At 38.5% G+C, this 26,539-nt stretch overlaps 1 protein-coding gene across 1 annotated transcript in view; it reads left to right on the top strand.

The window, feature by feature from the left end:
- Nucleotides 1-26,539, top strand: part of SRBD1 (S1 RNA binding domain 1) — a 781,048-nt gene that overhangs the window by 290,432 nt on the left and 464,077 nt on the right. The window contains exon 10 of the mRNA XM_078649673.1: nucleotides 10,639-10,774. Within this exon, the coding sequence (XP_078505799.1) occupies nucleotides 10,639-10,774 (136 nt within the window). The remainder of the gene's footprint in view (nucleotides 1-10,638; nucleotides 10,775-26,539) is intronic.

A 26,539-nucleotide genomic window follows, 5' to 3' on the forward strand; every position in this document is an offset into this window, starting at 1 on the left:
ATGTTTCGGACCTCTGTCTTACTCCAGTCAGCCTGAAATATCATCACAGTCCTGATGAATCGCAAAAAAAGACTTTACCTTGGTGCTTTACTTTTTCTAGTCACTTCTAGGTTTGAAGCTTTTTTATTATTTCATGTTTTTGTGTTTTTGTAAATTGGTTTGGCAATTGTATTGTGGTGTTGTCTGGAGTTGAAAATTGTTAGTACTGCTTGAGCTGTCTGGGGAATTGTCTTCTGCTAGTTACAAGGGTTTGACCAGAGTTTCTATGAGACTTGTGATTAGACCTAACTCAAGGTGTGTATTAGTTTGGTAGGGATTTCCCCTCCCCAAATTAATTGCAGTCGTCCTGACAGAAAGGAACTTAGATCTGGTAAAGAAGAAAACATCTTCTTTAGATCGGGTTATAAAACGCATCACAGATGGCATATTTCATGCCCTTATTTAAAAAATATTTAAATTCTAAAAACAGACTGTAGTATCTTACCATGCCTCCAGAACTCAAGACAAATCAAGCTGACTGGAGAAGGGTTGTTACGATCATTGCTTACACAAACAACTTCTAATTAAATCTTTACTCAATCCTGCGAGACCAATCCTCATATGCATATGGACATATACATTTTTGCATAGGCATCACAGACACAGATGTTGGCATCACTTGCCATGAGTTGCATGACAGATTGATACTTATCTGCAAGAGCTCACTTGCAAGTACGTCTGATTTTGCTGTCTAGCGCAAACGTGTAGCACATCTGCAGTTATCTTTAGCTTTAAACTGCAAGCTATGTAATGAAGCAACTTTCAAAACAAAATGTTGTAATTGTCATGGTTTACTGGTGAAATTGTGTGCAATAGAAAAAAATGGAGACTAAGACTCCTGGTGAAAAAAATGTCCCAAGTCTACCTTGAGGTAGAAAATTAAGAAAACATAAGTTAACTAATCTAAAAGACAGATGAATTAAGCCTCGTCAATGCCAATAGGTATCTTGGTACCCGGTGTCTATGGCCATACAAGCTTCAAACCTATTCACTTTGCCAGTGCTTCTTATAGCATTGCTGATCGAGCAGTGATGGACAAAAGTATCTGAAAAGTGGATGTTACGGAAACAAACATTGGCAATGCCTACAGGGCTGGCTTATGAATGAAAGACATTGATGAATAAAGGCACTCCATAAATCATCAAACATGCACTCAGTCACTCATCATTGCACTCGCACAACTATTTATTCACCCCATACAGCCACACTGAAATACTCACACAGACTCAAAGCATTTGTATTGTTAGTATATGCTTGCAATAAATAAAATTCAACATTTCAGTGGGTGGCCTCTTTACACTGATATTGTCAGTTATTTTAAAGTTCCACCATGGAGGCCATTCCTAAAACCAACATGTTAGCCACTGCAAATAGTAAAACAATTATACACTATGGGCAAAAAACTACCACCAGTTCCTTGATGGTTTACTGGTTTATAGGCAGTGGTAGCACTGTATGCCGTATGCTGTGGATGGAATGAGTGGCAAGCAAGCAGCACCTTAAGAGTGTCTGGGGAGCTGTTGTATGCTCTAATAAAAGAAAATAGAAAGAGAAGGAAAGAAATTAAAGGGGGTATATAAAATGAGAAAATAGAAAACTGAAGGAATGGCCCTCTAGCCCTGGCACTAAAGCACAGGGAGTTAAATGTGCGAATGTGATCAGACAAATTACACAGGGCAAGAGACATATGGTTGAAATGGACTGGCCCATTACTCCATGCACCATGGATGAAAACTGAGCGTTAGTGACACTCATACAGACCAATGGCTAAAGAGAGCTGATACAAGCTTCTGCCTGTATGTGTGGAAGACAACAATGCCCGCCGGGCCCTCAGAAAAAGATTCTAGCAAGAATTATTATTGTGAAAATCTTCTACCCATAACTCTATACAATCCTTGGCTATAAAGTTAATCTGTGAAATTTCTTGTAACAAAATATGTCTGCAAGCTTTAACATAATGCAGTAACAATCCATGGTTAAAAGCCAGTTGGCTTTAGCTTGTAAGTTTCATAAGAAATCAGCCAGACCTACTTCATTTGTCGTAAGTTTCCTTAGACTTTTGGCACCCCAAATAACTTTTCCCAATGAGCCGTTCAGAATATACCCTTTATAGTTGGCTTTTCAGCATGTTCAACTCAGACCTACTGTTTTGAGCGTTTGCTTTCCAGTGAGGCATTCATCAGGTATTCCTTAGTAAAATTACAAATATGTTCAAAATTACAGTTGTCAAAATAATGTAATCTCCCTGCTGAGAATGTTAAAAATGATTATCATAGTGCAAATATCTGGTCTTTCAGGGTTTGTTCAAATGTGTAATCACCACCTAACCCCTTGCAAACTACGTTCATCTTTGAGTTTCCGGGTTTCAAAATACCTGCCTTCTGGCTATTTCTTTAACACATGCCTTTCAAAATAAATAAGTGTTAGTAATAAACAGATCAAACTTATGACATCTCTTTCCACAGTGAACCAATAACGCCTGCAGCCTTTACCTCTGGCTTGACACCATCTCCAACAACGGCCTGCAGAAGTGTGCATACATTGACATTGGTCATGCCTATACTTATTAAACAAATAAGGACAAAATTACAGTTAGCGAAACATACTGTTCCTTTCAAAGAGACCTGCCAAGGATTTTCTATAGGAAAATCTTTTACCCCAAGAGTTCATCAGAGGTGGTGAGCAACACCAAAACCTTTGCCTAGCCTATCACAGTAATCTGTGAGATTTCATTCAAGAAAGTACCTGTCTACATCTTGTAACACAGTGTGATATCAATTCACTGTTAGAAAACTATTCTCTTTAAATAAGGCTTTTCTCAAAGGGTCAGTAATGCCTACTGCTTTTTATAATAAACAGATCAGACCTATTGCATTGGACGTAACATTTCCAGTGAATTAATCAGGCCTATTTTCATTATCATTGACTTGTCACCGTAACCAGCTCAGTCCTTCTACATTGAATGTAAGCACTCCCATAAGACAACAATCAGGCATATAAAGTCATAAAATGACTAATATACACATCAGACGTGGTAACCAATACCAAACCCTTGCCTAATGCAGGAATCTGAGAGTTTCCATGTAACCAATACCGCTCTACAGGATCTGATAAAGAGCAATAATAATAAACATTGAAATGCTTATTGGCATTAACACATGCTTTTCACTATAAATGCTTGGCCTATTGTCTTTATTGTAACTTTTCATAATAAATGGATCTGAAATACATCCTTGATCATTTGCTTGCCACCATAACCAACTCGATACTACTGTATTGAGCATAAGCTTTCCCACAAAGAAAAAAGTGTAATACGGTCACTCTTTTTATGTGGAAGTACGCAATGTCTGCCCATTATTGTTTAAAGGTAACCATATTGGACAAAAGAGCAACCCATATGCTACTGGGCACTGGGTAGCCGTACATATAGAGATCAATGGTTCACCAATGACTCCATTAATAAAGACTCAAGAATTTGAATAGTAATTGAATTGCAATCAATGAAATACAAAACCACAGACTAGCTTCTGTGTGTGCTGGATTCCATTTAATTTTGGATACAGTGCACAATGACTAACCAAAATAAAATTACATCACACATGAAGAAATCAAGAGTGCCCAGTGTCCGCAGTGATCACATAAACAATGTAATAAAACTCTAAATTCATGTGTATATACAATGAGCTAATAGGTTTTTCCGGGGGTGTTTCAGCAATCTTGTATACTTTTGTAAGAGTGTAAAAGATGGGTCTCTGTAGGTCTAATTTTAATTTATTTATTCTCTTTGAGACTCAAAGGAATTTCTTCCAGCCAGGCTTACGTTGTAGGGAACAAAGGTTGTTCCATTTTTAAGGTTGCCAAATCTTTTAGGACCAGGTTCTCAAAGGTAGTCATTTTGGTAGTACCAACGAGTTAGGGGGAGGAAAGTATGAGGGTGGTCTGAGATTGGTGGTGGCTGGTTGTGTAGTATGCTCATTAGATGAGAAAACAAAATCAGTCTAGTCTTTTTGAACAATTGTAATATATTGGTATGTAGGAGAAAAAAAAGCCATTTTTTCTGTGATTACAAAGGATAGGCCTTTATTAAGTAAGGTTGTCTCACTGGATGATAATGTATGGCTTGATAAACTGAACGAAGGGGTGGTGGTCAGTGGGTACCGTGGGTATCGATATCCCGATTATGTGCACTCATCATGATTACAGAAATAGAAGTTCTCCGCAGCTTCTCGGGGATCCAACTATACAGTTTCTGTCTTGCTTCCCACTCCTTGATTCTGGTTTTGGTAACGGCCAATGCTTTTCTTTCCTTTTTGTCATCTGTCTAAAAAAGTAAGTGTTGGCCTTGTGTGGAAGAGGCTAAACTTGTACCCTGTAACGTGTCTCAGTCACTCGATGGTTTTGAGAACATGGCTGACCTCTGGTTTTTGTAACATCCCCTGTGCTGATTTCAAATATGATAGTTGTAATCAGTTTGGGTGTAGTATTCATCAAACAGACAGAGCTAAGTTTTTTTCCTTTACTGTAATATCTTTTGTTACTTTGTCAGGCTTTTTTCTTCAGTTCAGTTTGGTTGAATTCAACAATGATTTTGTTTAATTTTTGTAGGGCCATCAGCTTTTGCATCAATGTCTAGAAACTGGTTGCTAGGCTGTTGCAGTATTATTAAATGAGCCCTTAGTGAGCCATTGTACTCAAATTAACCTACATGAGCGTAAGCCACTCTCAGTTGTTCAGAAAACCTGTTTTCTGTTGATCATATAAGGGTTCCAAGAGCTGTGCTGCCAAGCCAAACCTAAAATGGATTAATTTTGTTTCTGTAGCATCCATTTTTCAGATGCTTTTGACAGTCCTCACACTTCAGTTCTACCGGGTAGCTCTTAGACTGATTTCTAATGCTAAATAGGACCTTATGCATTCTAGCGGAGGGAGAAGAAAACACCCAAACAGTGATTACAAAAACCATGAGACTAAATGCCCCTGTGGTCTGATCCAAGATGAGGTTGACAATGGCCTAAAGATCTAGACTAGACTAAAAAATGTCACTATGTGAGGATTGGTAACTCAGTGTCCCTAAATTATACAGTGCAACATACAAGTTGCATTTAAATGCCATAGCCAGAACTTATGAAGAAACTGGTAATATTAATGAGGAATAAAACAGAGAGAACATGTAATAATAATATTTAATATAGATCATAAACATGAGATTGAGAATGGCGATTCTTCAATTGTTATGAAAAGAAAATCAAGATTGCATTAAAGACATGGAGGCGTATATTATGCATAACTTCTTTTAATGCCACTCCTGCGGCAGCTTTAAAGCAATACATTACTTCAATAATAATACAATATAGAATCAGAACACTCATAACCCATAAAATGTCCCCATGTAGAATGTTCATGTTCTTATAAATGTCCAAAAACTCCAGTGCTCCATATTCCTTAAAAACTTCTTGTGCAGAACTATCTCCAAAACTTCATCTTGTCTCCCTCAAGATTATCTAAAAACAGAAACAAGTTGAACTTTAAAATGTTTTAAAGTAACAAATCAACATCCTGCAGAGAGAAAAATATCTTCTAACAACAAACTATTAAGCCATATCTAAACAATAACATTTTCCTTTCCTTTAATGGTTTATTCTCTTTTTTTATACAAATGAGAGAGGTGGGAGGGAAAGTGGTAGCCTCCATGTCTTTAATGATATCCTGATCCTATTTTCATAATTGGAGAATTGCTTTTTCATTGCAAGACCAGAGGCTACCATTATGCATGTTGCAATCCCTTCAAACACCACACTTGCCATATGCAAATGTTTTCGCATTAGACTAAACAGCCACCTTCATAATCTCCTCTAATCTCCCACCAGGCCGAAAAGCTTTATTTGCCTTTGCCACTCTCATAGAATGTGCTTTAAATCTTCCAACACGCGCGCTATACAAATTTATTGATGGATTGATTGATTGAACACTTACTCCTGCAGATTCCATAACAGACTTAATGTATCTAGCAATTGTAGAAGAATTCACTACTCTTTAAAGTCTAACATAAGACAGCAACAAATGATTTTCTCCGTCACACCTCAAATCTAAAACCCTTCTTGTATGTTAACAAACATTCGACCACACAAAGTTTATTACACACATTAAACCGTGGATAAAAAATGTGATTCTGCCATAGTTTTGGTTCTCTTCTAAATCTAAAAAATACATCATCTCAACCATAAATCCTGTTACCTGCCTCCAAAGCCTTTAATTCTGCAACCCTCCACCATGAGATGAAGCATAATAATTAAGCTAACTTCAAGGAAAATCTTCTCAAATCCAAATACCTTTCGACAGGGCAGGATTGTAACAGACTCAGCACTAAGATTACATCCCCCAGACATCATATCTAGCTCTAGTAGGCCTTCGCAATCTAATGTGCGTCATTATTCCACACACTGTAACATGTTAACCCCAGACTTCCCATCAACCTGAGCATATGTCCTGATGAAGTACCTGACCTTTAGCAATTCATCGTCCTGTAGCTAAGACATTTTTTAAAATGTTCCACTAGATACTTCAAACTCTCTACATATGGACACTCCATAGGATGCAGACCACTTTTCATGTACCAACAAACCCATAGTTTCTAAATTCCTTTATTTTAACATCTTGTGACTGGTGCCCATGACTCAACTAAACAGCCCTGCCCAAAAAGACCCGAGAAACACATAGATCTCTCTTGACACCTTCCAAACAATAGGTTCAAAATCTTTGATGACACCAGCGGACGTTACTCTCCTTCTCCATTACTTAATAAAACTTCCCTTGCTGATAATAGATTAGGAAGTTCGTAAGCCAATTCCATAACCATTGGAAACCAAGCTTAAGACACCCAAAAAAATGTTACCAATTCCAACCAACACTTCTCTCTCCACACCTCCAGCAGAACCATCTGAATCCGCACAAACCGGGGAAAAGCATAGGCAAGAATTCCCGACCAACGCTATTGAAATGCATCAACTGCGGTTGCACCAGGATCTGAAATCCAACTGAAATACCTGTCTATTTGAAAAGGTGATCTGCTTGTAAATAGATCCACTTCCAGAGGACCTCACTCCATGTTTATTCTCCTGAAACAATTCTGATCTAGCTTCCAATCGGTAAAATCTATCAGAATCCTTGAATTCCAATCAACAATAGTATTTACTTGATCCAGCAAGTGCTCCGCTCTCAAACCTATTTTGTGTTCCAAACAATAAAACCAGAACTCTTTTCTGAAATCCGATAACCAGATTCATCTCCCTTATATATATTATTACATAACGCCTATTCGTACTGTGGATTTTTTTTGTAAGGTCATGTGATAATTATATAAAGATTACTTATTTTTGATACATCCCTGTGTGGTGTCCGTTTGTAGTGGTTCATCTATATTACTGTATGCGTTCACAAATGCTTAACACACTGCCTCTGAGATAAGCCTGTCTTCTCGTGCCAAGCTACCAAGGGGGTGAGCAGGGTTATCTTCAGCGTGTAGTTCCTTTGCCCTGACGTAGACTAATGGTCCCTAATTGACAAAGGTGCATACCGTTGCCAACTAGAGACTCCGGGTTCTAACAGATAGACTTTTCAAGTGTGGTGTCTCTGGACTCGCAATTTAAAATCACAACTTATAGTAATGTTGGATTTTAAGTTCCAAATCTGAAAATGCAACTTTTAGAAAGTTGGCATTTTCTTACTTTAATCATTCTGTGCCTTCCGCCTGTCTCTGAATACACGTCTGGGGTTGACGACAGCTGGGCTTTGTGCATTCCCTCCAGAAAGCCACACACAAACGGAGCTTAAGTGTGACTGATGGGCCATCAACATCCTGATCAGGATGGGAAGTAGTAGCTGACACTCACACCTGAATAGCTGTGGCTGTCCCCACACAAAGGGCTGCATACCCCCTAGTAGTGAGTCTGGAGCCAGGGCAGAAACTCTGTGCACTCAAAAGGCCTCTTTGATGTGTCCCAAATTCAAAGGCACAAATGGGTATACGTCCTGGACCCCCAGACACCATCACTTCAGAACACTTCTGACATGTGGATACTCAGGCAAGAAGAAGGACTGCTGTGCTGCTGAAGGGACTGTCACTCTGCTGGACTCCTGCTCTGCTGTGCCTGCCCTGGTGCCCTCCTTACCTGGGAGTGAGAAGGCCTGAACCTGTATGTCTACAACCGAGAACCAAAGTGACTCCAAGGGTTTGCTGGTATGCCTCCTGTTCTGGAGTCTCAGGGGCATCAAAGACTTCCAACAACCTGCTACAGCACCTAGACTCTGCCACTTGTGAGTCTTGCCCTCCCAAGTGGTGCCAATTCAGTCCTGGCCTTTCGGAAGTGGGTTTTCTGTGCTGCACTGAACACCACACATTGCCGTTGTTGCGCTGGTCGGAATAAAATCAACTCCTTTGGTGCAGACGCATCGCCTGCTTCGAGGACATCGCATGGCCGACTGCGCAGCTCGACGACAACACATAGTCTACATCGGAAGAAGCCGCCATATCTAGATCTGCTCAGCTCTGAACTGACGCATCGCCTACACATCGCCTCCTCTGCTCCATGCATCGGGCCCCATCGACAGAACAACAAGGTACTTTTTCAGCGGGACACGGTTTGTCCCCGTATCCAACCTGCGCTCCATCGCAGTCAACCTGAACATTTGGATTTAACCCGGTCTAACACAACCAGTTGGTGCTTTATGCTTTTAAGCACTATATTTGCACATAATCTCTAAACATTCATAACTCCGGTTCTACTTATTAGATTTATGCAATTTTTATCTTGTTTTGATCATTACATTAAGCTCCACGTCTGCAACCTGATTTGTATTATTTATGTGTGGTGGTTTCACTATTGTACGGTTTTAAGTGTTGCACAATTACTTTGCACATTGCCTCTTAATTTAAAGCTGACTGCTCTGTGCCAAGCTACCAGAGAGTGAGCACTGGTTAATTTAGGGTGAGTATCTGACTTACCCTGACTCGGATTGTGGTTCCTGCTTGGACAGGGTGGTTCATTTAGGGTGAGTATCTGACTTAGCCTGACTCGGATTGTGGTTCCTACTTGAACAGGGTGCATACCTCTGCCAACCAGAAACCTAATTTATAATAGTACTCTACATAATTGTTTTTCTTTTATATCTTGAGTGTGCATGCAGATTGCACCAAAATATAGCCTTGGTTAAGCAGGAAAAGAACTGATCGACTTTGACCTGGGGGGCACTACTAGCTAAATCTGTAAATGTGTTCGAAAATGTCATAGAAAAATGTACAAACACAAGTATCCTGCAAAGATTGCCCATAAACTGTCAGGAAATCAGTTTGGTTGCTCCCACTCACTGTAAGTTATAGTAACCATGTAAATTGACTACAAATTCAACTTTGATTACATTTTAAGAAGTTGACCTGTCTGATCCTCTTTCCAGTAATGAATAAGCATGTAATGTATATCTCCTTCATTAACGCCTCTCCTGATAATGGTATCGCATTACCACTTTGTGAGCGCAACATATATTGTATGGACTGTAGGTATGCTCTGCCAGTCTGACTGGTTGCATTTTTTTCCTGCATTTAGTAGCACTAATGTCGAGGTTGAATGCACTGTTATTTGGTCTCGCACAGATAGCTTTAGCTGTCAATCATAACGAAATCATCAAAGTATAACCCATGGAGAGGGGCACTGAGTTGGCCCTACTTGGCCATTACATGTTGGAAGTGTTATTCACATTTTGGCTCAGCCCACCCAAATGCCATCGGAACTTGGAATTCTCAGCCGTTGCGGATAGTTTCTTCTCTTGCCTGTTTGACTCCGCAAGGCAAAAGAGTTCCTCTTTCGGTTGACAGCTGATGCGGTGCATGGTTATGGCCGGGCCACTGGAATTATTCGATGACACGACTTTTTCCGAATAAAATGTATGTAATTGCCACATAATCCATCATCTGCTGCATAATTTTCAGTCTTCAATAAAGATAAACCTGGCGCAGACTTATTATTAAAAATATGGCGACGTTGTTTTGCGCGCAGTGGGAGGCCGTTTCCAAAGGTTAACTGGTCATCTTTCCGTTGCTTCTTTCTGTATTTGGTTGTTGAACTGGTATTAATGAGATGAAATCGTTGCCCACTCAGTATTACCTTGTGTATTAGTTAAAAAATTATTAATTAATAGTAATAAAAAATGTGCCACATTATGCTGCATAATTTGCCATTTTTTGACTTTACGCCAAATTTTGTCAACCCTTCTGCATACGTTGGTGCTTTTCTGTGTGTTTCTAAACATCTGCATAAGCAATGTCTACTGCAGTCTGTTATGTTCTGAAAGTTTTTACCTTTTCCCCGTGAAATCTTAAAAAGACAGGAGAGTGTCTTTGGTTCCATTTGTTTATGGTATACGTTTACATCATCCTAGCTTTTCTCATAGGTGGGTGACGAGTCACGTGCGGTGATATATATATTTTAAACAAACAACAAATTAACACCGTCACCTTATGTTTTCATTTAATAAACTGAACATCTCTATTATTGTTATTTCAAGTTATTTACGTGCTGCTAACATATTGCGTTTGCTTGTGTTTAGATGCCAGCATAATTACATTACTCTCCAGTCAGCCCTGGCTAAATTGACATCAAAAGACGGACCTGTTAAAGATGTTGACAAGTTCCACCTGTACCACAACTTTACTGCCAATATAAATCGAGTCCAACATCATCAGGTCAGACTTTAAGCCAATTCTCATGTAAAATATTGTTTTCAGGTGTGTGCCTTTATTCCAAACCAGCTAATAATTGACTTATTGACCCTGATTTCTAGGCTCTACTGCTCTACACGACTATTTTCCTTTCATGTATTTATACGTTGGGAGGATAGTGAAATTATTTGACTATTCAATTAAGAGTTCTAAAGCCTACTTGCATACAGATTTTCGTTAAAAAGTTTTAAAACTTTTTTTTGGAAGGTTTACCTTGTTACTGATCCAGCGGGCTATAGGAAATATGTCATAAACTACGCTACCCAACTCCACAATATACGCTATAATTTACAAATCAATCACAAGACCCATGAATCCAACATGACATATTTTGACCAACTGGACCATGTGGCTTAATTAACCTATTCACAAATTATATACATTTATATACAACCACGGTAAATGAATTCATCACACTTTACAAACCCTACAAACTAATTAAGCCACTGTGGCGATAAATCTAGCTAAAGGTAACCTAAACTTATGAAATGACAAGACCAGCTTGTTTCCAAAGTAAGATTTTTATTAGCTACTCATTTGGAAATTATATTAGAAATTTTTATTAAAACAATTTTATTTGAATCATTTGCAAATGGTTATGACAATTTTATTATGAATCAAATTATTTTAATAAAATGAAAATTTATCAGTTTAGTATTTTTCAAACCTACATCCTTAACTAATGCTAACTATAAAGAAGAATTAAAGAGTAAAGTCTTTGAGGGATCTTACGTGTTCCAAGAGAAGTCCAAAAGCATAACGCCCTCATCAAAAGGTCTGTAAGGAGAAGCATAACTCTCCCACAGGGTAAGAGTTTTTATACCTTTCTACGCTAAACTAATCTAAGAAAATGTAATTTTCTCTGCTGAAATCGGAGTCCCATTGGTCCAAAAGTGACAGGCGACGTGTCACCACAATTTTAGAATCACAGTTCCGTCACGTTCTTAGAGACCATTGTCTTTAGCTTTCGAACAACGCAGCTTCCTCCAATTCGCAACAATTGCTACAATTAAAGTTTTTGGCTTCCTCGGATGTCATGGTTTGTTTCAAACCTCTTTGCCGGTTCTTGGCCTTGTTCAACCAAGAGACAGTCAGCTCAGCACGACAAATTTACATCAGGACAGGAGGAAAATGCTGCCAATATGGACTCGCTCTGGCTCCAAGCAGATTTTTGCAAGCACGGAAATTCACTAGGCCCAAAACCTTTTTCGTTAACTATTATATAAACAAACACAAAAGAATAATTAATGCGAGTAATATAGTTTGTTCTGTTGCCACCCTCCAATGCTAATTATTAACCCATTAGTCTAAATTACCTAGCTGAAATGCACAAATAAAGCAGCATTTTATATCTACCATTCTTCATTTAATCCAGCATGGTTCTTTATGCACCTATAGAGAATAGAGTGACACCACAAAGACAGGGAAGCAGTATAAGCACATGCCATTTTATTCTAAAACAGCTGCGGTTAATTTTTGACATAACAATAGACAAGATTTATTTATTATTTTCACGAACAAGGAAATGCTGCATAATGCACAATTATGAGCACACATGTTAATACCCCATATGTATTCACGTGTATTGTAACTTAAAACTAGGTTGGATTAATACACATACAGCATAATTGTTAATCTTATTATTTTTATTTATGGAAGTGTGACTTCACGAGTTGAAATGAAAAACATTTCTAAATCTCGCTCCATCAACTCCCTCATCTGGTGATTACCAAATCACCACACCCAAAAATTTAGCAAAATTTTATCTTAAATGAAAATGGTTCAATTTCGCTCTGTTAGTATTTTCTAAAGACTTTTTTCAGCAAAATCCTTGCAACTATCATATTGAGCTTTGCGTAACTCCTCAAGCTCTACCTCCCTCTCTTGCTCCTTCTTGATTTTATAAATTCTCTTCTTTTCCCTCATGTGTTTCTTTCTCTTGTGTAACATGCAACTGATCTTTGTCAAAATTATCACAAAAATTATCACAAATAAAGGTGTTAAAATCTTGCCAAGAACTGAACCACCTATTTCTTGAAACCAGGTTTTAATAGCTTGGAATCTTTTTGAAAGACGTTCTGAAAAATCATCCTCTTCTAAGGGGACTATTTCTGAGTGCATCTCTGTAATGTTTCTAATGTACATTTCAATATTCTTACTTTCATCAGGCATGTAAGTACAGCAATGCTGTACATGTAAAATACCACAGACTCCTCCCTCTTTTGCTAGGAGTATGTCCAGGGCAAAGCGATTTTGCATCACCATCGATCTAACCGCAATGACCTCTACATCCACTAACTGGAAACCACCCGCTGTGTCAGTGGACAATCTGTCAACAATTGTGGATAATTTTCTAATTCTTCCTGCATTCAGGGTTATACCTACTTAAAGGTATCACTGCTTCAAAGATGTCTCCCAAAATTTCTGAAAAACTTCTCTTTTAAACCTGTTTAAATGATTACTGATTTCAAAAGAACCTTCTGCATTTCTATCAATATGAAAAATCTTTGGAAAAACAAGACCAACAAAACATGTCCCATACCAATGGTCCGGGAGATTATAATAAGCTTTATCTCCACAAAAAAAATAGATCCCAGGAAAAATTGGATCTTTGCCACCTTTGAATCCCCAACCTCCCATGATTTGGTAAGTGTCCTCACAATTGCTAGCTCCTACAAAGTAATTATCAAATAAAGTATTATCTCTCCTAATGCAAAGCTTGCCACTAATTGGTTTGTCTATGTGAATTGCAACATTATCAAAAGATTTGCCATTTAGCTTTTCATCCTCCTTTTGCCAGAACTTCGATTTGGTCTGTTTGACCATCTCGTTTCTTTTATAAATCGCTCTTCTCTCCTCAACTAGGTTCAGGAAAGTCTTTTCCTCAGTTCTCAATTTGCAAGTTAAATTATTTCTGTAGGCGTACTCATAAGTAAGTTCGTTAGTAACTAAAAAGAATTCCCTCATCTGTTTAGCTCTTTTATGTTTATTTAAAGCATTCTCTATTTTCAGATTAGCAAAAATCTCGTCATAGTTGGAATAATAATACTCCAAACGACCAGTTTGGTAGAATAAGCTAGTTATCACACTGCAGGTTATGCCATAAGTAAGAGGAAGCATATTGTATGTCACTCCCTCAGAAACAGAAGCAGGCAACTTCACGCAGATATAGCAATCTTTGACACTCATGACCTTAACATATTCTCCCAAAAGCCTCGAAAATGTATTGCTTGAAAAATCACCAACAGATCTATCCTGATGAATATCTGGTCTGTGATCAATAACCTTGTTAGCTTTGTGTGTTGCACTATGTTTGTCTTGACTAACTGAAGCTTTGCTTGTCATATTGACCTTGTATCTCTCTTTATCGATCCTGAAAGGAAAGATAACAGCTAAAACTAACCAGAGCAGAATTAATATGAGCACACATACCAGAGTCATCTTACAGCATTTCTTGAAAATGGAACATTTTGAAGTACCACGCGTCATAACAAAAGGCGTTTATTTTTTATTTTTTTTTATTTGTTTTTTTCAAAGCCATATTTGCAAAAAGAGAAAACATTTTTTAAATATACCTAAAATTTAAAACACCCCCCTTTTAAAAAAAATGTTTTTCTTTTTTTTTTAAAACCCTCTAACAATCTTTCTTCGACCTTTCGTCACAAGTTAGTCTCCAACTAAATACAGTTTCTTCGACATTGTCACCTAACACAATTTCTTCAGCCTTGTGCCAAAATCAAAAACCTAAACTTAAACCTTAATTCTAACAAGTTAGTACTTCAATCGTTGTCACTATTGTCCTCAATTTCTTCCTTACTGCTACTATTTATCTCAATTACAGGTGGGATTATTAAATAAGCCCATTCAGGAGACTTGTATTTTTGATTCGGTTTTAAAACTCTCTTTGTCTTTCTAGAAATTACTTCTATTTTCTTTCCTTTCTCCGCCTTTCTTTCAGGATCTTCCTGACTCGTTATCTCATTCACCTGCTCTTTCGGCCTCTTTACCAACCTCACTCTTAATCTTCCGTTTTCAGTTGGCCAGGTCTCTTCTTTTCTCAAGATTTTCCTTTTTGGCTCAGACACATTACATTCTGTTTTCCACGATCTTTTCTTCACTCTTTCCCTCTGACATTCTTCATCACTCTCTCCAGAGTCGCTGTTAGAAATTTCAATTGTTATACAAGGATCTTTTCTAATCGGCAGTCTCACTCCGTTAGGAACAGCACTCCTTTTCCCATCACTGGTACTCGGTAATTCGTCTTTCTCCAAATCTTCAATCACCTTTAACTTCCCAGATCCGGACTTCTTGTTCCTGCTTTCAGAGCTTGTTTTCTGCCTTTCGATACTCTCCTGGTCTTGCTTCTGAACTTGTTCAGATTTTTCTGTTGTTTCTTTTTCTTTTCTTGTATCTTGATCTGATTCTTTTACTTCACCTTTTTCCTTATCTGCTACTTCCACCGATTCTTTCTCTAGCAGATTATTTTCGTCTTCAGAATCTATTTCAATAATATTCAAGTCTTTTCTAATCAAATCTCCATTCACAGATGGTTTTTCCAGATGTCGACCCCTCTGTCGATCTTCAGTATCTGGATTTCTTTCTATTTCTTCCTCAGAATCTGAATCATCTGTTGTATCACTTTCTTCATCAGAATTTTCAGGTGTAGGTATTGGAATAGTATGACTTGGATGTATCCACCTTTTCAATCCTTTACACTTCACTGCATTCGTTGTTACAAGAATCACCTGTCTTGGTTTCTGCCATCTCAGTACCAAGCAGTTCCTTCTTCGATGAACTTTCGTTCTGACCTAGTCCCCAGGTCTCAGATCATGTGTCTGCACTTTGTCCTTTGATTGTATTTCAGTTCCCACCTGATTAGACACAGAAGTCACTACGTCAGATAGCCGTTTGCAATATTCCAAAATCGCACTGTCATTAATGCTTAACAGTCTTCCTACTGGTACAAAAGCTTGTCTCATGACTCTGCCCATAAGGATTTCGTGAGGACCCAGACCTGTCTTTTTTTCCGGTGTACTTCTTAAAGTCATCAGAACAAGTGGAAGAGCATCTGTCCACTTTATCCCTGTATCCAAACACATTTTTCCAACCCTATTTTTGATAGTTCCATTAATCTGTTCAACTACCCCAGATGCCTCTGGTCTGTATGCACAATGTATTTTCTGCTCAATGTGTAATGCTTCACAGATCAATTTCATCAATTTGTTATCAAAATGTCCCCCTCCATCACATTCAATAGTGACTGGGAAACCGTACCTTGGTATTATTTCTCGAAGAAGCAACTTTGCTACTGTAATTGAATCACAATGACGTGTTGGAAAAGCTTCTACCCATCTTGAAAACAAACATACAATCACCAAAACATATTTCAAACAGTTGTGTATGGGCATTTCAATGAAATCCATCTGAAGTCTGGTGAAAGGACCACCCTCTCGACCTATGATTCCTGTTCCCACAACTGATTTCCTGTTTGGGTTCATTTGTTGGCAAGTCAAACATCTTTGGCAAAGAGACTCTGCAATCGTTCTAAACTTGGTATTAAACCAGGTCTCTTTAAAAAGCCTAATCATAGAATCTCTTCCAATATGACCAGGACCATGATACATTCTGGCCATGTCAGCAATCATGCAATTTGGTAAAACTACTCTGCCATCTTTGTAAGTCCAAACTCCATCCTCATCTCGTGGCCTACATTCTGCTTTCAACCATGTGTCTTTCTCTTCATCATCAGCTTCATTTTGCGAATCCCTAATTTCCTGCCATGTCTCAACAACAGATGTTAGCATCAGCGAATTTGAACCATAATCTTTGTTTTTCCCCCGATTGAGTGCATAATTATTCCTTGCGCAATACTTTGCGACTTCATACGCATTGCCTTTGGTGATAAAATCTTCACCTTTTCTGTGAGCTGCACACTTTACTACAGTGATTTCTTTTGGCAACTGTATGCCATCAATTAATCTTTTAATGAATTCTGCATTTTTGATTGGTGAGCCTGCTGATGTCATATAGCCTCTCTGAGACCAAAGTTGTCCATAATCATGCACAACTCCGTACCCATACTGGCTATCTGTAATTATGGTAACTCACAAATCTTTTGCTATTTCACAAGCACGAATCAAAGCAATTAATTCAGCCACTTGTGCTGAACGCATTCCTTCAAGACATGAAGCTTCTTCAACATCTGCTACTGTGCAGACCGAATATGCTGCTCTCAAAACACCTCCTTCTGATCTTAAACAAGAACCATCCACAAAGAAGACGTGATCTGATTCAAGCAGTATTCCATGATATCCAAACACTCATGCTCCACGTCATTTTCATCAATATTTTCAGTGTCAGGTAACAAAGTGGAAGGATTTAAATTTACACACCTTGCTATTGACACATTGTCTGATCCTAGAATTATTTTCTCGTACTTTGTCAACCTGTTGCTTGTCAGGTGCTGAGTTTTACTTCTTGTGAGAAGAATTTCAACTGAATGGGGAACATAGACTTTTACAGGAAATCCCATTATGATTCCTTCACTCTGTTCAAGGCTAACACTTGTTGCTGCAACTGCTTTTAAGCAACCTGGTAAGGCTTTTGCAACTGGATCAAGAACTGCTGAGAAGTAGGCAATAGGTTTTCTCATGTTTCCATGTCTCTGTAATAACACAGATAAGGCACATCCTTCCCTTTCACTGCAATACAGTTCAAATCCTTTTTCGTAATCTGGCATGCCCAGAGCTGGAGCTTCACACAGGCTTCTTTTTAATTTTTCAAAAGCTTCCAACTCAATGTCAGTAAGTACAATTGGATCTTTTATATCTGATTTTGTCAATCTCTGGAGTGGCTTCGCAATTACCAAAAATCCACTAATCCATTGACGACAGTAACCAACCATTCCCAAGAACATTCTCACCTGTATTGTGTTTTTGGAGGTTGCATTCCCTGAATCATTTTTATTCTCTCAATTGTCACCTGTCTCATTCCCTTTGCAATTCTATGACCAAGGTATTTTACTTCTTGTTTACAAAACTGCAGCTTTGCAGGAGACACCTTATGTCCTTCATCTGCCAATTTATTCAAAAGTATAATCGTGTCTGTCACACAATTATCTCTGGTTTTTGCTGCAATTAACAGATCGTCAATATACTGCACTAATGTCGATCTGCCAGGTAGATTTAAATCCTCCAAAGATCTTTTCAACAACTCATTAAAGATAGAAGGACTCTCTGTATACCCTTGAGGAATTCTGCACCATGCGAGGGTCCTAGAACGGGCACATTGTCCCTATACTCAAAGCTTCGATTTCATAGACAATCCTCACTATGCATACATTCTATCTAACACACCTATATCCCTAACGCGTGTTGCACGACGACAACACTAGTGATACACGACGATACCACTATTCTGAAACAGATCAAATGCACTGTGTGACTTGTGACTTCACGCTGGCCACACTACTCTGTACCGGTACAACTAGGATTTTTCACACTGCAGGAAAAATCCTTTCGACTACATGTAACAAAGTGAACAAACTCAACATATGTTAGTTATCGATCCTATGAAATTACCATGTCGGTTACCATAGCAACCATCCTCTGCTACCAGGAAATTGATCCAGCGGGCTATAGGAAATATGTCATAAACTACGCTACCCAACTCCACAATATACGCTATAATTTACAAATCAATCACAAGACCCATAAATCCAACATGACATATTTTGACCAACTGGACCATGTGGCTTAATTAACCTATTCACAAATTATATACATTTATATACAACCGCGGTAAATGAATTCATCACACTTTACAAACCCTACAAACTAATTAAGCCACTGTGGCGATAAATCTAGCTAAAGGTAACCTAAACTTATGAAATGACAAGACCAGCTTGTTTCCAAAGTAAGATTTTTATTAGCTACTCATTTGGAAATTATATTAGAAATTTTTATTAAAACAATTTTATTTGAATCATTTGCAAATGGTTATGACAATTTTATTATGAATCAAATTATTTGAATAAAATTAAAATTGATCAGTTTAGTATTTTTCAAATCTAAATCCTTAACTAATGCTTACTATAAAGAAGAATTAAAGAGTAAAGTCTTTGAGGGATCTTACGTGTTCCAAGAGAAGTCCAACAGCATAACGCCCTCATCAAAAGGTCTGTAAGGAGAAGCATAACTCTCCACAGGGTAAGAGTTTTTATACCTTTCTACGCTAAACTAATATAAGAAAATGTAATTTTCTCTGCTGAAATCGGAGTCCTATTGGTCCAAATGTGACAGGCGACGTGTCACCACAATTTTAGAATCACAGTTCCGTCACGTTCTTAGAGACCATTGTCTTTAGCTTTCGAACAACGCAGCTTCCTCCAATTCGCAACAATTGCTACAATTAAAGTTTTTGGCTTCCTCGGATGTCATGGTTTGTTTCAAACCTCTTTGCCGGTTCTTGGCCTTGGCCTTGTTCAACCAAGAGACAGTCAGCTCAGCACGACAAATTTACATCAGGACAGGAGGAAAATGCTGCCAATATGGACTCGCTCTGGCTCCAAGCAGATTTTTGCAAGCACGGAAATTCACTAGGCCCAAAACCTTTTTTGTTAACTATTATATAAACAAACACAAAAGAATAATTAATGCGAGTAATATAGTTTGTTCTGTTGCCACCCTCCAATGCTAATTATTAACCCATTAGTCTAAGTTACCTAGCTGAAATGCACAAATAAAGCAGCATTTTATATCTACCATTCTTCATTTAATCCAGCATGGTTCTTTATGCACCTATAGAGAATAGAGTGACACCACAAAGACAGGGAAGCAATATAAGCACATGCCATTTTATTCTAAAACAGCTGCGGTTAATTTTTGACATAATAATAGACACGATTAATTTATTATTTTCACGAACAAGGAAATGCAGCATAATGCACAATTATGAGCACACATGTTAATACCCCATATGTATTCACGTGTATTGTAACTTAAAACTAGGTTGGATTAATACACATACAGCACAATTGTTAATCTTATTATTTTTATTTATGGAAGTGTGACTTCACGAGTTGAAATGAAAAACATTTCTAAATCTCGCTTCATCATTACTTGAAGAAAACTGATACTACCTATGTTGTTTTTGAAATATTTATAAAGTGTTTTTGCGCCATCTATTTCCTCATCTGGAAATCACTTTTTGTATGTTAATTGATTGTTAATCTTGGGGACTTTTGTGTTGAACGTGAAGAACGGTTCTAAAATAGGAGTCATTCTTGATTATTTTATAAAAATCATTTAGCACTAGATCGATATCGGCATAGGAAATGTGGTTTTTGCACACAAGGCTCAAGTGTTATTTTCTGAGGTTGTCTCTGCATTTTATGTTCATTTTATGTATCTGAAGTTTGGTCTCACACCCAATGAAGTGGGTACTAGTATATTCTCCAATATTTAAAAATGTTAAAATAAGGGTAAATAAGTTACAAGCTTAGCAGAACCACAGAGTGAATAGAAACAGCATCATGCAAAATGCAGTATCTGGTACTCCCGACATAACTGCAATGACTTCTCCAAGCTAATGAAAGTGCCAGCAGTGCTTCTTACGACAACAGTGACAATATTTTTATTTGTGTGAAAACGTTACTCGTGGTTAAGATAATCAGCAAGAATGAATTGCCTCTTGCAAAACCCTGCCAGAGCTCGCCTATTGTCAGGCTTTTATTTGGATCTTTGGGCTGTCACAGGTTACTAGGAAACACTGTCAGAATGACTGGTGCCAGGGCCTTGGGTACTCTTGCAGTGTAAATGGATAACCAAGTTACTCCCTTTGTCATCTCTACTCTTCTATGTGCATTAGTTGAGTAGTAAAACCTAATTCCAGGAGATGGTTCTAGGTTTTCAACTTGAATAAAGTAGCCTGACATGGAATCTAGTTTCTTATCGAATGCTTAATAAAATGCGAGCTACATATAATTTATTCACTGTCAACAAAACGACTATTCGGATGAGGGCCAAACCAACATAAAAATAGCTGCATCTCACTACCGGCTAAAATTGTTTGTCTACTAAGGCCGCTTCTCGTTGAAGATTATAGGGCCCAAACGTGTACAGGCTATGGTGGGGGACAAACTGGACCACTGTAATTCCTTCCTTATTTGCACCATAAAATGCAAACTATCTAAATTGTAGGAAATACAGAAGACAGCAGTTACAGAAGTGGCCCATTTCCCGATTTGTGGTAATTCTTGCAAGTTTGGAATGTTATTCACCCCTTTTGAGTAGAGACCAGAGTAACATTCGAAACCATTAAAACCACATATAAAAGCAATTTACAGTAAAGCTTTTTTATGGTAATGGTCCTAATTACCTAAAAAAAACTTGTGCTGTGTACAACTCCAATAGGTCTCTTCATAGAAATGGGAAACAATTCCTTGATCTTCCTAATGACAGCAGAGTCCGGGAGTGAGGATAGGTGTATTGAACAATAACTTGTAATCTCTGTAATTAACCACTCAACTGTTTACAGCCCACGAACCAATTAACTTTGATCAGAAAACTATTTTCTTTTAAGGACTTACATTTTCAGCTCAAAAGCTTAGTTGCTTTTGGGTCTTACAGCCACATGCATCAAGCTAAAAACCGGTCGCAAACTGGCAGATTCTCAGAATCTGCCCCTTTGCGACCAGTTTTTTTGCATTTGGGATGCATCATCCCAAATGCAAAAATCGCAATTTAAGGAATCTCTAAATTGAAATTCCTTAAATTGCGATTGCATTTAAGGAATCCCAAATTGAGATTCCTTAAATGCAATGCATCAAAGTAAAAAAAATTAGCAAATTCGCTAATAGGAGTAGCAAATTACCTTGAAGTTCAACTTCATGGTAATTTGCAAAAACTTTGAAAAATACACCTTTGTGCATTTTTCAAAGTTTCATGTTGCGCACACACTTGCCCGAATGGCATTTGTGTTTTCGCAACATAAGTGCACAGATCAATTTCAGGGGTGCAACAGGGTGTCCTTTGGACACCCCTGCACCCTTGAAATTGCATTCTCAATTTGCGATTCGCTAATTGCGATTCGCAAATTGACAATGTCTTCCCATTCATTCCTATGGGCCTCTAGGCCCATAGGAATGAATGGGGAGGTATTCCTTAATTGCGACACGCAATTAAGCAATATTAAGAAATCGCAATTTTTTTAGCGTTTCTTCATGCATAGCCTTTTGCTATTCCTTATTAGCGAATCCTTTTTTTTTTGCTAATAAGGATTCGTAAATGGCATTGTAGATGCATGTGGGCCTAACTTCCTAAGAGCTTGATGAGGATTGACCGAGTAATCACATGTAAGAAACTCCATGATCTGTCAGAGCTATTATCTTTAAAGAAATTGATGTCTGTCTTTACAGTTAGATAAAATAGGTAAGTTAGAATGATGATCATCAAATAAAGTCAAGATTATAGGTCTTTCTTGGGAAGATAAAGGTCCTCGAAGTGTTTACAGCATTTACTGGGACAGTTCCTTAATTGTGTGTGTGCTTGTAGTTTATGGACATTGTTAGCCTATGGGATCACAAGTCCTCGGTATTCCCTACATATCTTTGAATTTCATTTGTTTTTCTATAGAATCTGTTTCTCCACAAACAAAATGTGAGAGAGTATACCACATGTATGTTGCTCAGTGGACCCAGGTGCATGTGTGTTTGTTCAAATTACTTGGACCAAGACAGTTGACCCATCTCCCCAAAATACAAACCCCACCACTCAAAAGTGTTCTCGGATTCCCAACTCATATATTGAATATTTATGCTTGACGGATTGAAACTGCTCCAAATGTAAAACCTCAACTGACCAGTTAACGGGGCGAGTAGCCATGGGCGGGTTCTCCAACTGTTAAAGTCCTTCAATAATTGTAACACATCTGTGACCACCAGGTGAAGCAAATATCGTCAGGTTGTTTATAACTAAGGGTGAAGTTCCTCGCAGCTTTAGGCATACGCATTTCTTCATCTGCCCTTACCACACAACTCAGTCAGCTGTGCTTTGTGCTTGCCCTCCAGGTCAGGTCATGTCAGTACATATCCTCTACCCTTGCAGCCCAGCAACTGCTTGTTCCAGCAGGGCAAAGCAACAATGATTCTAGGGTCTCTCTGGCTTATTCCCAGCCTTGTTAGGAGGGTGGGTTTTGCAGCAATGTCAACGTCCTGAGCAGACCTCTTTCCTGCCTGGAACATTAGACTTTCTTCTCAAATCGGAGCGAATAAAAGGAACTGGTTCTTGAGAAACATTTCTTATACAGTACGTGGGAGCCTCTCGAAAAGCTCTGGTAAAACACAAAATATGTCAAACTAAGAATTTATAGTTGCATTGAACTAGAACAGGGCTCATCCTCCATAGTTTCACCAAATGGTCGTTAAACATTGTAGAGATTTAGTGTAGACCACCTGAACAGGTTCCCTCCTGTTTTCAGAAATCTTTAAGCACAACAAGTGGAAGGTCACAAGGAGCTACGGGGAAGTGTATTCAGCAAGGTCTTCCGAGCAAAGGTGGCAGTTGCTGGACTACAAGGCTCACAGCCAAAAGTTACAATCAGGTTGTTAGATGCTCAAAGACAACTTGAAGGAGAGCCTCCATCTTGTTATAAGCCTATCATGTCCTCACATGAAACACAATGCACCAAACACATTAACTCTTAAACCTGCTCACATCACATACATATGCTATACATGACAACCCTTGGCATTCATTCAGAGTAAACTGAAGTTCCTCACTTTTTAGCACCTAAGAGGATTTTCCGCATTAACCTAGGTAGACCCTCTCTCAGGTATACCTTCTATCATGTGCCTCTTATTTTAGGGAGGGGATCTTGGACCCACACCAGTAGTGGTTACTCTGCTTGGAGAGCTCCTCTAGTGGTCATGATTCAACTGAAGGAAAGGTCAGCTAAAAGACCAGAGAGGGCAGTACCTGATCAGCAGGACAAAGTTTAATAGCCTTGCAAGGACTTTCATCCTATTCTTTTATCTGTTAGCATGGACATTTTCTAGAGAATCTGCCAACCACACTGCCTTTCTTTATATTTCATGGATTCAGTTGCAGATCTATTTTCACGTATGGCAATAGACTATATTCGCCTAACATTTTTAGGAAACTTTAATGCCAGAGCCAATGACTTTAACCAGTCCAAGTCCAGTAATCTTGGGATCACTGTAGGTTAGAATACTTTTGGAAGGGATCATCCTGTTTATAAGGCCTTAATTCTGACCTTGTATTCAGCAGAGACAAAAACATCCAGGTTGACTTGGCAATCTATGACATGTACTGCTCATCACACTATTCCGAATCTTATCTAATCTCAGCTGATCCTAGGTACTTTCGTACCAGAGATCCCTGGCTCATGCTTAAAGTATTGCAACCTAAAATCACAGGTTACGTTTTAGATTTGAAGATATCTTGACCACTATGCTTAGTGGAGTCAGCTGACTGCCCGCTGTATGAGCTTGTTAAATTGCTAGTATAGATTATGCATTTTAAATGTTGGTAGATGTCTTGGTTATGCTCTGCCTTCATTAAGCAAAGTGTTTGGAAGGCATCTGGAGTGCCAATGGTGCCTCTCATACAATGTGACTCCCGTACCTACCTAACGGTAGCAAACTGACAATTATAGTGCATTAGTCATAAATTAATGGGATGGGTATTGTATCAGTCACTATCTTAAAGCTTCAGCTTCCAAAAGCAATATTCTAAATTTTAAATGTTCTCTTTGCTTGCTACACTGAGCACTGTCAAATGTAATTTGCATGCTTTGTGAAATAAATTAGATACATTTTGGCACCATAGCTTATTAAAAAAAGCCTTGCAACACATTATTGTATTAGATTCCTACAATGGCCAACATCATACACCCTCACAAAGCTCTACGCTGAATAAATTTACCTACTCCACCCCTGCATCTCCTCTGCATAAAGTAAAGTAGTAGGAGTAAACGGCAACTGTTCAACTGCAGATTTTCACAGATTATGTGGATATTTTAATTTTGATCAAGTTTCAAGACATCAAAGGGGACTGAGATTCCTCTTCCTGGTGTTTGACATGTGCTGGTGGCAGCCATATCGTGCGACCACTTTCCATCATTTTTGTTGAATAGCGAGTTGTGTGATGCCAGATGTTGTACGCTCTGACTCGTTCCCTGTCACTTGTGGAATCCTGAAGGGCTTGTGCTTATTGTCTCCACTGTTTAATAATGTATCTATTTACAATCCACTTAAAATTGCTTAGCACCATTTTAAATTCACTCCACACGGCTGCCACTTGCCGTATCTTACCTTTAGAGCCCTCCGAAACCTCAGGAAGCCGATTTTCCCTTCGGGCGCAGACTTCGGGCGCCATATTGGGAGAGGACAAGGACAGCGCTCAAGTGTCTGGGCGATTTGGGCCTAGACACTGTAAAATGAACACCACTTCCCGTACGCGCAGCGGGCGCGCCAGAGGCAAGCCCGTCTGTGCTCGTCCGTGACCGAACGGGGACAGGGGCACAAATCCGTGCCCAATTCCCTCTAGACTCCCCAAAAATGATTACATACTCTAAAGAGCAGCTAGAAAGCCTGTGCCCACCTATTAGGAAAATATGTAAGCACTCATGGAAGGCCGAAATGATGCCCCTAAGTTGCAGGACCTGTCTTCAATATTCTAAAAGCAACAATAATCACATATATAAGACGAAACCTCTGACAATGCTTCAGATTAATTGTCGTTCGTTACGAAAACATAAATTTGAAATATTTGATATACTAACAGAACAACAACCAGAAGTCCTCTTTCTAACTGAGACGTGGCTTGATGAAGAGTCCACCCCAGCTATTTTAGAGGCCCTACCCAACAGCTATGGCATACTAAGATTTGATCGAGATAAACAAAGAGGTGGGGTTATTGCCATCATTCATAAACTCGAACTAATATGCACTTTGGAAAAGGTTATGATCAAAGATAGCGAAGCCGCTTTTTTCGCAATCAAATATAGACCCAATATAACTTTTAATGGCTACCTAATCTAGGAGGGGCCACAAATTTTATCGAAAGTCTGACAGAGACCATTACCCAGTCTGCTCTACGCTACAATAAACTACTTATCTTAGGAGACCTAAATCTCCATCTTGAAGACGAAAACAATAATGATGCCCAAGGATTTCTTGCATCTTTAGAAATGTTTAAACTCAAATTACAATCCCTAAAACCTACCCATAAGGCGGGTCACTTACTTGACCCGATCTTTGCGAACTGGGAGGGATTGGTGGTTCAACCCCCTATCCAGGTATTATGGTCAGGTCATTTCTTGATTAAATTCACTATCCCTGGAGAATATAAACAAACTCAACATACCAAGCAAATAACATCTAAGCGTAGACAATGGAGGAAACTTAAACAAACTGATCTAGAACTTGCCCTTAAGACAAACTGCCCCCCTCTGAAAGAAAATATAGAGGAAGCATGGACAGACTATGAGAACTGGCTTACAAGAGCACTTGATGCAACTGCACCTTGGACCACTAAAACACCTGTAAGACGTCTTAAATCGGCACAATGGTTTGATACTGAATTAAAAGTTATCAAATCAAAATGCAAAAAGCTAGAGCGTATCTGGCGTAATAAATATGACGAAATAGCCAAACTTGAATACAAAGTTAGTATAAAAAATTATCATAATAAGATTAGAATAGCCAAA

The sequence above is a fragment of the Lissotriton helveticus genome, chromosome 6, assembly GCF_964261635.1.
Source record: "Lissotriton helveticus chromosome 6, aLisHel1.1, whole genome shotgun sequence".
In the NCBI taxonomy this organism is placed as follows: Eukaryota; Metazoa; Chordata; class Amphibia; order Caudata; family Salamandridae; genus Lissotriton; species Lissotriton helveticus.